Source organism: Macrobrachium rosenbergii, chromosome 19 (assembly GCF_040412425.1).
Source record: "Macrobrachium rosenbergii isolate ZJJX-2024 chromosome 19, ASM4041242v1, whole genome shotgun sequence".
Classification (NCBI taxonomy): domain Eukaryota; kingdom Metazoa; phylum Arthropoda; class Malacostraca; order Decapoda; family Palaemonidae; genus Macrobrachium; species Macrobrachium rosenbergii.
The window spans coordinates 22,255,450-22,268,832 of NC_089759.1; the positions used below are offsets into that span (position 1 = coordinate 22,255,450).

The 13,383-nt window shown below is 37.7% G+C and overlaps 1 protein-coding gene across 13 annotated transcripts in view; it reads left to right on the plus strand.

The window, feature by feature from the left end:
- Positions 1–11,489, plus strand: part of mAChR-A (muscarinic Acetylcholine Receptor, A-type) — a 762,830-nt gene extending 751,341 nt beyond the window's left edge. For 7 of the 13 annotated variants that reach the window (XM_067121255.1, XM_067121256.1, XM_067121254.1 and 4 more), the window contains 2 exons: positions 7,849–7,981; positions 9,096–11,489. In XM_067121255.1, coding sequence (XP_066977356.1) covers positions 7,849–7,981; positions 9,096–10,274 — 1,312 coding nt within the window. In that variant the 3' untranslated portion in view covers positions 10,275–11,489. Of the gene's footprint in view, positions 1–1,171; positions 1,193–2,595; positions 2,656–7,848; positions 7,982–9,095 lie in introns of all 13 variants that reach the window. The other 6 variants (XM_067121249.1, XM_067121247.1, XM_067121248.1 and 3 more) reach the window with 2 other exon arrangements.
- Positions 11,490–13,383: the final 1,894 nt, after the last annotated feature.

Sequence of the window (13,383 nt, forward strand, 5' to 3'; positions counted from 1 at the left end):
CCTGGCCTTTGGTCTAAACCCTGTGTTCCTTTCATTCCAAAAGGGAAAATTAATACTGATCATGAAAATAACAATTGGCTCCATGTAAAACAGTGAAAATATTGATGACCTAAAGAATTTCAGGAACAGATGGCCCCACAAAGGAGGTTGTGCTTTGGTACTGATGAAACAGAATAAAAAGGCATGTAAAGTATTGGGCAGATGTAAGATATATGTGTGTGTGTGTGTTTTCACTTAGGATATTTGAAGAATGATGAGTTTTACTTAGGAATGAAGGTCCAGTGGATCATACAGTTCCGTAGAATTTTTCATGAGATAAGAAAGTAGACATGAGTTGATTTGGAGAAAGCTTCTGGAATGCCTCGCACTAAAGAAGTGCAAAGATTTTGCGAATGTACTTCTTGAACAACAGTGTTGAAAGAAGTATCTTTTATAGAAAGTATGAATCATATTTGCATTGTGTCTTCATGGCTGTTTGATTATTGCATGGATAAGGAGCTAAGTCAGGTTAGGAGAAAAGATTGTTTGTAGTGTAAGGGAAGGTACCATGAGCAGGTTGCAGATATGGCGCTCTGTGCAAATGAATTGTGAGGAAAGATTACTGTGGCTGGTGAAATGTATGAATTGAAAAGGTAAGTTAGCACAAGCAACACAAGAGTAAATTAGTTAAAATTTTTGATGTCATGAGATGGATGTCTTGATGAAAAACTAGATTGTGTGTAATGCTTATGCATCAAGGTATTTAGACGATTTGTATGTATGCCAAGTGACTGGTAATTGAATGAAATGAATCACGGAATAGGAACAATTATTGGCAGACCAAGGGAGGTAGCTAGGTATGCTAATACACATGATTAATTAAACACACACACGGACACACACATACAGAAGTTACAATTCATCTTAAAACTTAAGCACAGAGAAGGACGACTTTGTGTCGCAGCGGGAAAACTTATTTGACCCTTTTGCTGTAACCAAATAATATAAATACTCTAAGCTAGGTCGGTGACACATCGCTTCGAAACGTAGTAGGAAACAGTTGCAGATTGAAATGGTATTCGTCAAAGTATGTTAATGATAAGGCATAAGAAAAATAAAGGGGAGGAGCTCTCTTTCGCCCCCCTCCGGAAAGGTCTCACTCATGTGACGTTTTCTCCTGTCCATTTTTCAGATTCTCCTCAGTAACAGTAACGTAAGTGGGGTCCTGTTTTAGAATCGAATAGTCTTATATATATATATATAAATTTTATTTCTTTCTTTCTGCTCCAATTTAAATCACTAAACACGAAAGGTATAACTTGCTCGTTTCTAAAGACCATATATATAAACTGAAAAAAAATTTTCACCTGCTAAAACTACCTTCTAAACAGTTGACTCCCATCACCAAAAACTACAGGACACATGGGTTTGTTTGGTTTGATTTCAAATATATATATATCTATATATTATTTGTAACATCATCTCGCTTTTAATGATCTCCTCAGCATCCAGTCTTGGAGTACATAGCCTTTTTTTTTAATAAAAGATCAAAACATACTTCTTCCTTATATTCATTATGCGTTTGTTTTTGTTTACGAAAATCACGTGGCAGTGAGGCAATATTGACGCCATGCTGACGGTATGGTACAACACTCTCCAAGGGCAACTTCTCTTAAGGGTCTTGAAACATATTCCGTTTGTTGGTTCCCTTTGTTTCCATTCGTAATAGGGTTTTACCTCTTCTGTGATTATAAGACCTAACAGTGTTTACATATTAAGGTAATAAATAGAAAAAAAGAGGTGGTTTATTCGACAGTGTTTGATTTTTATTCCTGTATTTAACACGAATACTTTTGATTGGTATTGTTCTCTATGCTATCATTAGGTTGCGACACGCTCTATCATCCGGAAGGAATGCCTTGTATACATATCAGGGAACTATTTGAATTATGGAGTTAATTTATTAGTAAAACCAAATGTTAAATGTCAACTAGCAATGCTTAAATATCTCTATTTATATATGTATATATGTCTCAAGATTCCTTTAGAAAAGTATGTAATGAATCTGATGATATATTACTGATTATGCTTTTGTGTTAATTGTCTTATTTTCTCAGTTTATTTGAAAATAAATTATTTTACAGTTTCTTGAAACAGACTTGATTTTGGCTCGTCCTATTTATTTTCCCTTGGTTGTGATTTTTGAGTTTCGTCATCAGAATCTGTCGAGGAGAGTACCACTTGTCATGGAATCGTCTCACTGACATCACAGAGCCTCTTGGAGGAGAGTTCTAGCATTAGAAGAAACGTACCATAGATAAAAAAAAAAAAAAGAAGAGTCTAATCCTTTAATAAGTGTATGTCAATGCCTCAGCCTGATTGTCTTATCATAAACCATAGCTCTTGACAGTCGGAGCAAGTTGGTGTCGCTCAGAGAGACCGAATGATTTTGAATGGGACAGGTGAATGCAAGGCCATTTCCAGGCCTGCCTGTCCAGCTGTTGTCAGTGACTCCGTCCGTCAGCCTGGCGTCCTTTGAGAACGAGGCAGTCCTTACTACGTACAAGGGGCAACTGACCTCCATCGCACTCTCTCTTTCTCTTCATGTATTTGCAGACCCGGTCTACCCATCCTCCCAGACCCTACCAGCTTCACAGACACGGGCATCTCCCGCAGGTAACACCACAGACAGACACAGACAAAAACCGACACAGGCAAACAGACAACTACTACTACTACTACTACTACTACTACTACTAGCTCCTATTTAATAAAGAAGAATGGACTATTATTTTTTTTTTTAATTAGAGTAGCGTGGACACATCCTCACCACTTGACATCCAGTGCCTAGACTCTTGTAGTTGAGATAGCAGCAGCATTAGGAGGTAACGAGCATATCGACTAGCGCATGCGCGGAAGCCAATATAACCAGTGACTGATATCTATTCATACTCTTTGTCTAGATAGGCATATTGTTAATCTGTACTTCTCTGACACATGGGCCTCGCATTTTTCAGCACACAGCACAGTCTTGCTTGGTGTCATAACACTCTCAGCAATAGGTTAGGTTTAACACACAACTTTACAAACACCGATACAGGCACACAAGCACAAAAACACACTTGCATGTGTGCACGCAACCATCACGCCCTAACATTTATTTTGATTTATTCACCCCCTCCAGAAAAGTACAAGTTTTGAACAGCCGAGTGAATGTGACGTAGATTTGCCTTAAGTATGATGTTGACATATGCATTTGTTATAGAGAACATGAAAATATTGTGGCGTCAGCGACTACAGAGGCCAGATGATAACCTTTGTCTTTCCTTATAAATAACAGCATAAATGCAAATCATGCCACAAAAAAGTAACATATTTTTAAGGAGAAGTCATACATCATTTGCAGAACTCCCAAGAAAACCGATTTAATCTATAATTTTATTAATGTTCCCCTTGATTTGCATATATTTGATTAATATTTATTACCTGAGGAGCCCTGTAGAGTCATCTGTTGCTTTTCTTGAAAGATTTTAAAACAGAACCATGAGATATCATCATGGTACCTAGTTGACCCAAAAACGGCGTAACCTTTTGGCAAGAGGGTGACCCTCAGAAAGAAAATAGCATGGCTTGCTATTTATTATCTGTTTTTGCCGAAAGCACATGTCAGTTTCCGTTAGCCATGCTCAAGAGGGGTAGGGGCACTTCTGGTGTATATTGTAGGTCCTCTGAAAGGACAGTAGCTCCTTAGATTAGAAGCCCAAGCACGTCATTTTTACGAGGCTGTGCACAACTTGCCTGGAGGAGAACAAAGCAACCGCCTTTCACTAAAATTTTTTGTAGTGCTCCACGTCCGTCATCTATTACCTAATCTTTTATATGCTTACAAAAAGCAGAGAACAAGTGTTGTGGTTTATTTTTAGTGAGCCCCCTCCCCCTAAATTGTTTTATTTTTGTTGAACGTTAAAATGAAGAAGCCGTTACATGTTTGTTGCCCCTGTAAACAAATACAGAGTTATCCAGATATTCATGTGTCGTTTAATTGTTTCTTTCACATCTGTTTCATCAGCTGATATTCTCTAAATACGTCGGATTTTTATCTTTGTGATTTTATTAATGTAATCTTCGTTTATTTTTATATTCTAAATCTAAAAATTCACTAACTCTCCAATAAAATACTGAGACCAAGAAATTGCAGTCTTAACTAAGAAAACTTTCCTTAGAGCTTTTGTTTTGAAGAAAATATGAAGATAAATAATATATAAACGTCAAAATAATAGATAAATGTCACTACTTGACACAATTAAACATTTATTCTAATTTTTTTATTTCACATTCCACAGCAGTAAATACATTCCACAGATTTCAGGAAGTTCTAGTTGATCTAATATAAAGCTTTATTAATACCTTGAAACCTAATCCCAAATGCTGCATAATTTTTGTTGCCATAGAGTTGGTTTAAATAGGGGACTTGAGATCTGATGTAATTAAATGTCATAGTCGGTCTTTAAGAACAGAGGTGGATAACACGTGCCAGTTAAATAACTAAAATGGATACATTAAACGATGAATATATCACATGTACTTTTTATATATATTCCCTTGTCTGTTTGCTAAGAAATTCTCCCCTTCCTCGTCATTCCTTCCTTCCTTCCCAGTCACATTTCCTGGTGGTTAGAAATTCGACCCCTTGATCCTGTCCTTCCAGTTACATTTCCAAATGATTACTGTAAAAGTTCCTAGTTCCTTTCCTCGTTCATCCAAGAATATTCCTGCCATTACATTCTCTCAGTGTTTAACTTTTCCGGTCATGCTTACGCTACATTCCCAAATTGTAAGGTGAGATGTTTCAACACAGGAGTCCACCACAACCCATACACTAAGGACCATACATGAATCACTTTTCCTCGTAGTCTGTAAATTGTATTTCGATATCAAAACACCATTAATACTCCAAGGATAACATCCTTTATTTTTAATTTTTTGTAAAAGTAAGACCTCATTCCTTAACATTACAAGAAACACCGAAAGCTTTTTATTGTTTTTTTTTTTTATAACCGGCGGGATATCCTCGTAGATTGCTTAGCAGTTTATCTTTTATCAGCGCCATTAAAAACAAGATTTTAGCTAAGTAATAACCACATAGAAATTTAACACCATTTGTAGAGATAGACATGCTGCCTCTTTTATTAGAGTATTAATACGCCACATAGGTATCTCTTAGGCTCAGGCATAGAAATGCACAGTAAACATAAAACACAGACCCCCAAAAAGCCGTCACTGAAGAATGTGTGGTTCAGTTAAAATGAGCGTCTAGAATTTTGAAGAATTTTAGAGTAACATTGTCATCTAAGGCATTGGTTGTTAATATTCTTTCTGAGATGTTGCTCTTGATGTATGATGATGCCAAAATGTTCAATACAAGATTATTTCTAGCCATCGTTAACTCTTTGTCCCGAAATTGTTGGCAGCAGGCAAACCTGTGTTTTTTCTCATCTCGTTTAACTGAATCTGTCAACAAAGCTTGTGTTGGGAGATACCCTTATAAGGAGACGTGGGAGCCCGAGGCACTCCATTTTGCAGTGCCCAGCTCCTCTTGAGACCACTCTGATACGATACAGAAAAGAGAAACGTTATTTCATGAGACTTACTTCGACTGTAAACTGGCTGTCGGTTCGACCGTTTCAATCTGAAGACTTTGAAATACAAAAAGCCTTGTAAGGGAGGACCTCAACCGTGCTCTTCTTTACTGACGGCTAAAAAAAAAAAGAAAAAAAAAGAATCACTCTGCATGACACGACATTTAAGGCACTCAAAAAACAGGGAATGACTGCCGCAGGTAGTACACACTCTACTGGAAGGCGTAGTAAGCTACTGTTTTTATTTTGCTGCTGGTAATTCTTAAACAAAGTGCTACTTCTGCTGCTACCACTACTTATTCTGCTACTGCTGCTGCTGCTTCTGCTATTACTGCTACAGCATTGAGAGTTCAGTCTAGATCAGATGATACACAGGTTTAAGGTTTCTCTTCTATTTTGTTTGTCTTCTAAACGACACAGAAGATTAAAACTTGAAGATGTTCGAACACAAATATGACAAGGGCAGGTCACTTTTTCTTTTTTAATAGATCTCAGTGTGGTCAGATGTTATCAACATTTTCTCTCTTGAGATGTACTAACTAGCCCATTCATCTTAGATAGAGCTCTCCCCCCGCTCTAAGAAAGTCTTGATGCTCCCCCTTCTGTCAAATTTCGCAATTTCATATGTGACGAATATCCATTAGTGCTACAGTTCCAACTTCCTTCGATCGAATAGAGATACTCTCCCCCCCCCCACCCGCCCCATTCTTCCCTGTCTAAACTTTATCATTAAAAAATAGTTTGGTTTTGTTTATTTTTGGATCGAGATCTTAGAACATTCTACTCCCCCCCCTCCCCCCACTCAGCTCCCAGTCTTTGCTCTACCATCTAAATTTACATGGTTCTCCCACCAGACGCATAAGAAATTCTTTCAAAAAAAAAAAAAAAAGATCACTTGTCTAAAAAGTCTGACATTTCTCCCAGCAGGATTAATAGAGAGACGTCAATGTGTTAAATTTTTTTCTGATATCCAGTAATTAACTAATGACTTGAAAACAGAAAGAGAAAATGCTTTATTTTTTTCTGGTATTTCCCCAACTGAAAGACGTTGATTGCATTTTGATCCATAAACACCAAAACTCAGTTATTTAGCCTCACGTTGCCATCGAGAGCCTCCCACCACGACTGAACGATTCATCCCCCCAAATGTCTGATGACACTCTTATTATTATTAGTCACATCCCTACAACAATATCCACTGAAGTACAGAGATAACAAAAGAAAGAGAAAATTAGTGGAAAGGTGACTCACAAACGCTTAGTAGAGTGTTCTTTGTTTTTTTTTTTTTTTATTTTGAGATGAATGATGAATGACATTCAACTGCCTTTGTCGATATTTCATTTTGAATTTTTTTTTTTATTATTTAAAATGGGTTTCACTTCTGTGAGAATCCTGTGTAATGACTGAACTAGAATGGACTGTCATTCACAGTACTTTTTCAAGTACGGCATTTAATCTGTAAGTAGTAAAGTAGTTGAACTAATAATAGACTTCATTTTTGTTAGATAACCTAGATTGGACGATTATTACAGTATCATTATTGCATAGTTTTTTCTTAATATATTAATTAAAGGTAATATAATATGCCAAGAATTATTTGAAGTAATTTGCCCATCCACTTTTTGAGGTATTGTAAATTCAGTAAAGCACATGTATTTCATGATTGCTGCATGTACAGTATATTCATTTATTGTTTTATTCATTGATGTCAGATTCACAAGTCAATTTCGAAAAAGAGGTTCATAAAGATTAAGTAGTCAATTTGAACTTTTGACACCTTATTGCAGTTTCATTGTCAATTCCTATTTTTCTAATAAAACTTCGCACAATTTTTTGCACTTGAATCTATTTGCCTTAGCATTGCTTGTTCATTGATACTTTCTGGTAATTTTACTAATGTTCTTCACTTTAAGAATATGCATAATTTTCTTTTTCATATGTATCATAGTTCCGCTCGCCATTTTTTCTCTTTCCTGCCTTGGAAATGCTCTTGAATATTCATTCAGTTGTTGTGTATTTCCTCCTTAGAATCTTTCAAGTACGGCGTTGCTAAATTCATAAGCATTTTCTTAATATTAACAGCTCCCTTTCGTAAAGAAATTACTCACACAGTTCTCTTCCCTCCCTTCCCTCACCTGTTTTTTTTTTTTTTTATTCTTTTTTCATTTTTTCTTTCCTCCTATTTTTCTTTCCCCCCCTTTTTTCTTTTTTAATAATTAACCCCCACCAGCGAAGCCGAGGAAGTCGTCGAACCAGAAGACTGGAGAAGACAGCGGTCGGAATCGTCCACGGCAATGGATGAGATCGAAACCACTTATGTGCCCACGGCTATGGTCATCGAGAACACGAAATATGCCTCTCAGGTGAGACGGGTCGCGCTGGGTCATTTAGTAAAACAGCCACCCTTTATTAGTTGTTGTAGTATGGTCATTATCGTAAACAACTTGCGAAGATTCTTGGTAGACGAGAATAGAATGCATTAGCTTGGTCTGTCTGATAAATGCAGTTAATGATGTAACATCCCCTTCTCTGTTCTTGGTTAACATTAGGCATCGGTTGAATGAGGGGATTAGGTTTCCTGTCCCATTTTGGTCTTACAGTTAAATGCCTTTTTCTGGTTAAAGTCTGAATATTAAAAATAAAAATTGAAGAATAAAGAAAGCAAAGGACAAAGAAACACCCAACATTTGAGTCCAGCCATGAAAAAGGCAGTAGAACATGTTCTGAAAAGAGAGAAGACTAAAATAATCTGAGGAAATAGAATTATGCAGGAAATTTGCTCAAGTTGGTCTGCTGATTGGTTGCTAGTTCAGGTTAGACAGATTTGGTTTGGACCCCTAAATTAAGTCCAACAATCCAGAGCCTAGATGGACTTGATGTGTCGACATAGGGCGAGAAATGTTCATCAAACTCGACTGTCCTTGGATTGCTAATCTTAATGGTGTAGATATGAGATCTAGAGTGTCAATGGACATTACAATATCTGCTAGAGAGATGGAACAGGTGATCTGAATTGGTGCATATAGTAAAAAGGGACCATTAGACAAACTTGGGCTCCTGTTCAGGTATCCCACTACAGATATTTTAGGTGTAAACTGCTAACACCTTGGGTAACTTTCAGCTAGGTTTTACTATCTCTTGGAAGTAACCTTTCTGAAACCTAGAGATTTTAACGCTAAAAGAATTCCTATGTTTTGTCCTTGTATACAGCATTGGAATTTACAAAATTAATAATGTCAAAGGAAATACGTTTTCTGTGTAAAAGGGTCTACTAAATCAGATTATTTTTACCAAAAAAAAGACCATTTTTTATTCCTATCTCTGAGATAAATGCACATTTTTATTATTGAAGCTAAGCAGTGCCACCCGGTATACAATATTATGTTTTTTTTATTTCAATGTGCATTTGAATCACGATTTTTTCAACTGTAGAGCTGTGCAATGGAATCACTGTATTAAGTTTCTTTTTCTTTACAGGGTCGAGCTGCTAGTGCAAGCACAGGGTGCTGTCGAGGTTTGGCCTCTTGTATCAAAAGGACTGTTGATCGTGAGGACAGTGGTCAAAGTGGACATCGAGCAGGTTATCAGACTCCAGGTTATCACACACCAGGCTGCCATACTCCAGGTTACCATACCCCAGGCTATCATACCCCAGGTTCTGTTGAGACGTCTCTGCCCTCTCTCAATTACATCCGGGAACCTCTCAGCGTCACACCCACAAGGTACAGACAGAACTCCATGATCCCACTGGTAGAACGAAGTGAGCGGTCAGATCATCACCATCATCACCACCACCACCACCATCATGGAACCTCTGCAACACTTCCAAGAGCTGAGAGTACTTTAGGTGTAGGAGGTGGGCGCGGTGGGATGGTTGGTGGGCGTTTACAGGCCCGGTCACATTCTTCAGACTCAGTTTACACAATCTTGATCAGGCTCCCTCATGACCCATCCCAGGACGGTCCTCTACATCCTCCGTCTATCCTAATGATCGAGGAGGAAGGACAGGAAGGAACTGGGACAACGGGAACTCATAAACTCAGGTTTGACAGGGGAACATCACCACTTGCTCGAAGGGGAGATTCAGTTTGCTCAGATCCTAGCGGGCAAACAACTCGAGTAGAGTGCTCTCTGCACCCAGGAGGTCCTGAAGGTACATCTCCTACACCCAATAGGCGGACTTCCCATGCCCCTGATATCAAGATTCCTCTCAACACGAAAATCATCCCCAAGCAACTTGCAAAGAACACCGGAGTGGCAGCAGGAGGAGTTGGAAGTGGGGTGGTAGGAGCAGGTACAAACGCTGGAGCTGCAGCTGGCCTTGGAGGGAAGAAAAAGAAGAAGAAGAAAAACGCAGAGAAAAAACAAGACCGCAAGGCTGCCAAGACCCTGTCGGCCATCTTGCTGACTTTCATTGTGACTTGGACACCTTACAATGTCTTAGTGCTTTTGAAAACTGTTCTAGCTTGCTCAGATGACTGTATTCCCCGGCAGCTATGGGATTTTTCATATTATCTTTGCTACATCAATTCTACAATCAATCCCATGTGTTATGCTCTTTGCAACGCTGCTTTCAGGAGGACCTACGTCAGGATTCTGACCTGCAAGTGGCACAGTCGTCGTAAACAGGGAGTGCAAAGAGGTTACTACAGCTGAGGACGCCTTACTCGCCGCCTAGCACGAGCGACCTACCAACTGCTCTTCCTTCTCCATTTACACTGGCTGGCCAGCATTTAATGAATGATCATGATTATATGTCGCCAATTCTTTCTCAGAGTTGCGATGTCTTTGCTTTTTGTTTTTGTAATGTTGACTTTTATTTTCAAAGGTGAATGAAGAAACCTTTATTGATCATTAATGATGTTGGATGACAACTGTATTATACAAAGATATTATTTTGTATTCAGCACTTCCAATTCAAAGATCTTAATGGGTTAGTGTATTTGAAATGTTCAGCAGAATTTTACAGAGACCTGAAACATAGTGAAAGTAAAATACCCTGGTTGTTCTCAAGATGAATTAACAGTTCATCAAGATTCACTTCCATGAAATCCATTTTTTCGGCATACAGTACAATATGATACTTCAGTGCAATTTCGTAGAGCAGTAGGACTCGTTACACCTCCGGGTTCTATTTGCGAACCCTCCCCCCCCTTATTTTTTTGTTAATGTGTAGCGTTTGTGTCTTTTTAAGCATTTGGTTTGATTTCGATGGCCACGGACCGTCTTAAACCATCTTAGCTGGAAAAACCAAAACATAAAACCAAACGTCAGACTCCAGTCTACTGGCAAGAGGCTAGATTTTATCTTTCCAGAGTTTGGGTTTGATAGATTTTCTTGGTTTGTGGGTGACTGTTGTGCTTATTTCAGAGTAACTTTAGCAATGGCTAATATAAAAGGTCAGCCACGCGTTTTGTAATTAGTCTTTCCTATACTTCCTGTTTGTGGATTTGTTTCATCCATGCAGTTTCACTCTGTGTTGACGTGTTAGCAAGTTCTCTCATTTTTTGTCGTTTGCTTTCAGTCACTTAGGAGATTTTTTCGTTTGCTCCACAGCTGAGGAAGGCTACCTTTGAAAGAAAGGAAAATGTCTTGTAAATAAGATTCATATAAAGGAAAACAAATCTGAACTAACAATAACGAGAAACCTTTACAAACTGCAGATAGTTAAGGGTTAATGAATTTTGCTGTTTCTTGCGAGGAAATAGTTTTTTTTTTTTTATCTTAAGTGAGACTTTGGGATTTACAAAGTCGAAGGGGGAAAACGAGTAATGAAATCGTATTTGAAGCCTTGATGTCAAAGTTAGCAAACTTTTAAGTTCCGCTTTGATCCAGTCCTAAGGCCGAAGAAGAATCTCCCTGTCAAGAAAAGAGAAAGAGAGAGAGAGGAAAAAAAGATTTCAACTAAATTTTTTTGTATTGCCTTTCAGTATTCGACAACGGATCCGGACGCGGTATAAATCCAGGCGTGCGAGTATAATTATGTATAGCGAAGCTCACTGAAATCCAAATTTGATTGATCTAATTAGGCTTATAGTGATTGATATCCTAGAAATATGAAATGTAGATGTGTGCATACACACGTGTAGATATATTTTATATAGCATATATATATGATATATAAACACAAACATGCATGTATGCATATAATACTGTATGTATATATATATATATATATATATATATATATATATATATATATATATATATATATATATATATATATATATATATATATATCAGACTTCCTGTGATCACAGCTAACAATTTAAGGTTTAACCTCAAGATATGAATGTATCTATAAAACACATCGTTATGTAATGCGCGTATTTGACGAAGGAGAGAGGAACCGATAACCTTGCTTGAGTTCTGGTTAACCTGGTCACAAGGATGTGGCAGGAGACCGTTCAGACGAAAAGCAGATCACTTTACGGTGGATTTTCGACTCTGTGAGTCTCGCGTTTTCCCTCTGTCTCGCCCACGGCCAATCAAGGCGTACCGGAGAGGGAATAATTGAATTTGAATTTTGACTTGCATTTTGGACTCCGCAGGGCCGCACGTCGTGTACGTGTCCGTGTACGTGTATTCGGGTATACGTGCATTTACTGAATGCATTTTGTATAGGTCTTGACGGATTTTTCGTACGCGTTTTAACTATATTTTGTCTTGAATTTTTGACTGCACTGTCTCAACATGCGGATTGGCCACTGTAAGCAGTTGAGGTGTAACTAGCGATTCTTTTTTATATCTGATTGCTAGATTGGTTGATTTACTCTGATAATGGTTAGAATTTTGATAACAATCGACACATGGGCAGTGAAGGAGAAATTTATATTTCGTGATTGTTATGAGAGATGTTGGAGATTGTGTTAATTTTGGAAGCCAGTGAGAGGAAGAGAATTTTGAACAAAATAATTCATGTTATGACAGTGCAACAAAAGCTGTCGTAATATCAGGTGTTATTTTGCATACTCGACATCATGCCTATCGTCACTTCGGAGCCTTAAAGAGAAATGAAGGAAATAGAAAGTATAGTTAGATGCCAAGATAAGAAGGGAAGGAAGTGAACGAATTAACAGGAAAAGAAAACCTCCCACGACACCTGCAATTAACCAAACTCGGGTGCCATATTTCACCTTCGTACCGGGGGCAGGGGGCGACACCCCATTCCTAATCATGCTAAGAACGAACCAGTCGGAACGTGAGCATAGTAACAAAAATTAATTGACGGGTCGAGGACTTGCGATTGGAGGTAGCTTGGTCGTTTACTGCGCGTCCGTATAATGTCGAATTTCTCCTCCTTTAACAAATAGGACGCAATTGGTGCTTCACTCGTCTACAGTTTTAATTAGACATTCACGCTGCTGTGGAATTTTTTTTCCCACAATGATGCTGAAGACCGTTATAGTCTTGTATTTTTTTTTTTTTTTTTTTTTTTTTGTCAAGTCAGACTGATAAACTAGGATGTAAGAGTCGCAGTACAAGAAAATATAAACGCTCTTTTGTACACCTTTGTGCGTATGTATACATTAGTATTCACATCTTGTATGTATGCGCTTACGCAATAGTATATGTACAATATATATATATATATATATGTATATATGTATATGTATATATATGAATGTGTATATATAAAATTTTCATATGTGTGCATGTAGCTGAAAATATATTCATTTACGTTTTTATACAACTATACATTCACAGTCACCTGATCACATGCACACAGGCAAGCTCATTATATGATATATATATATATATATAT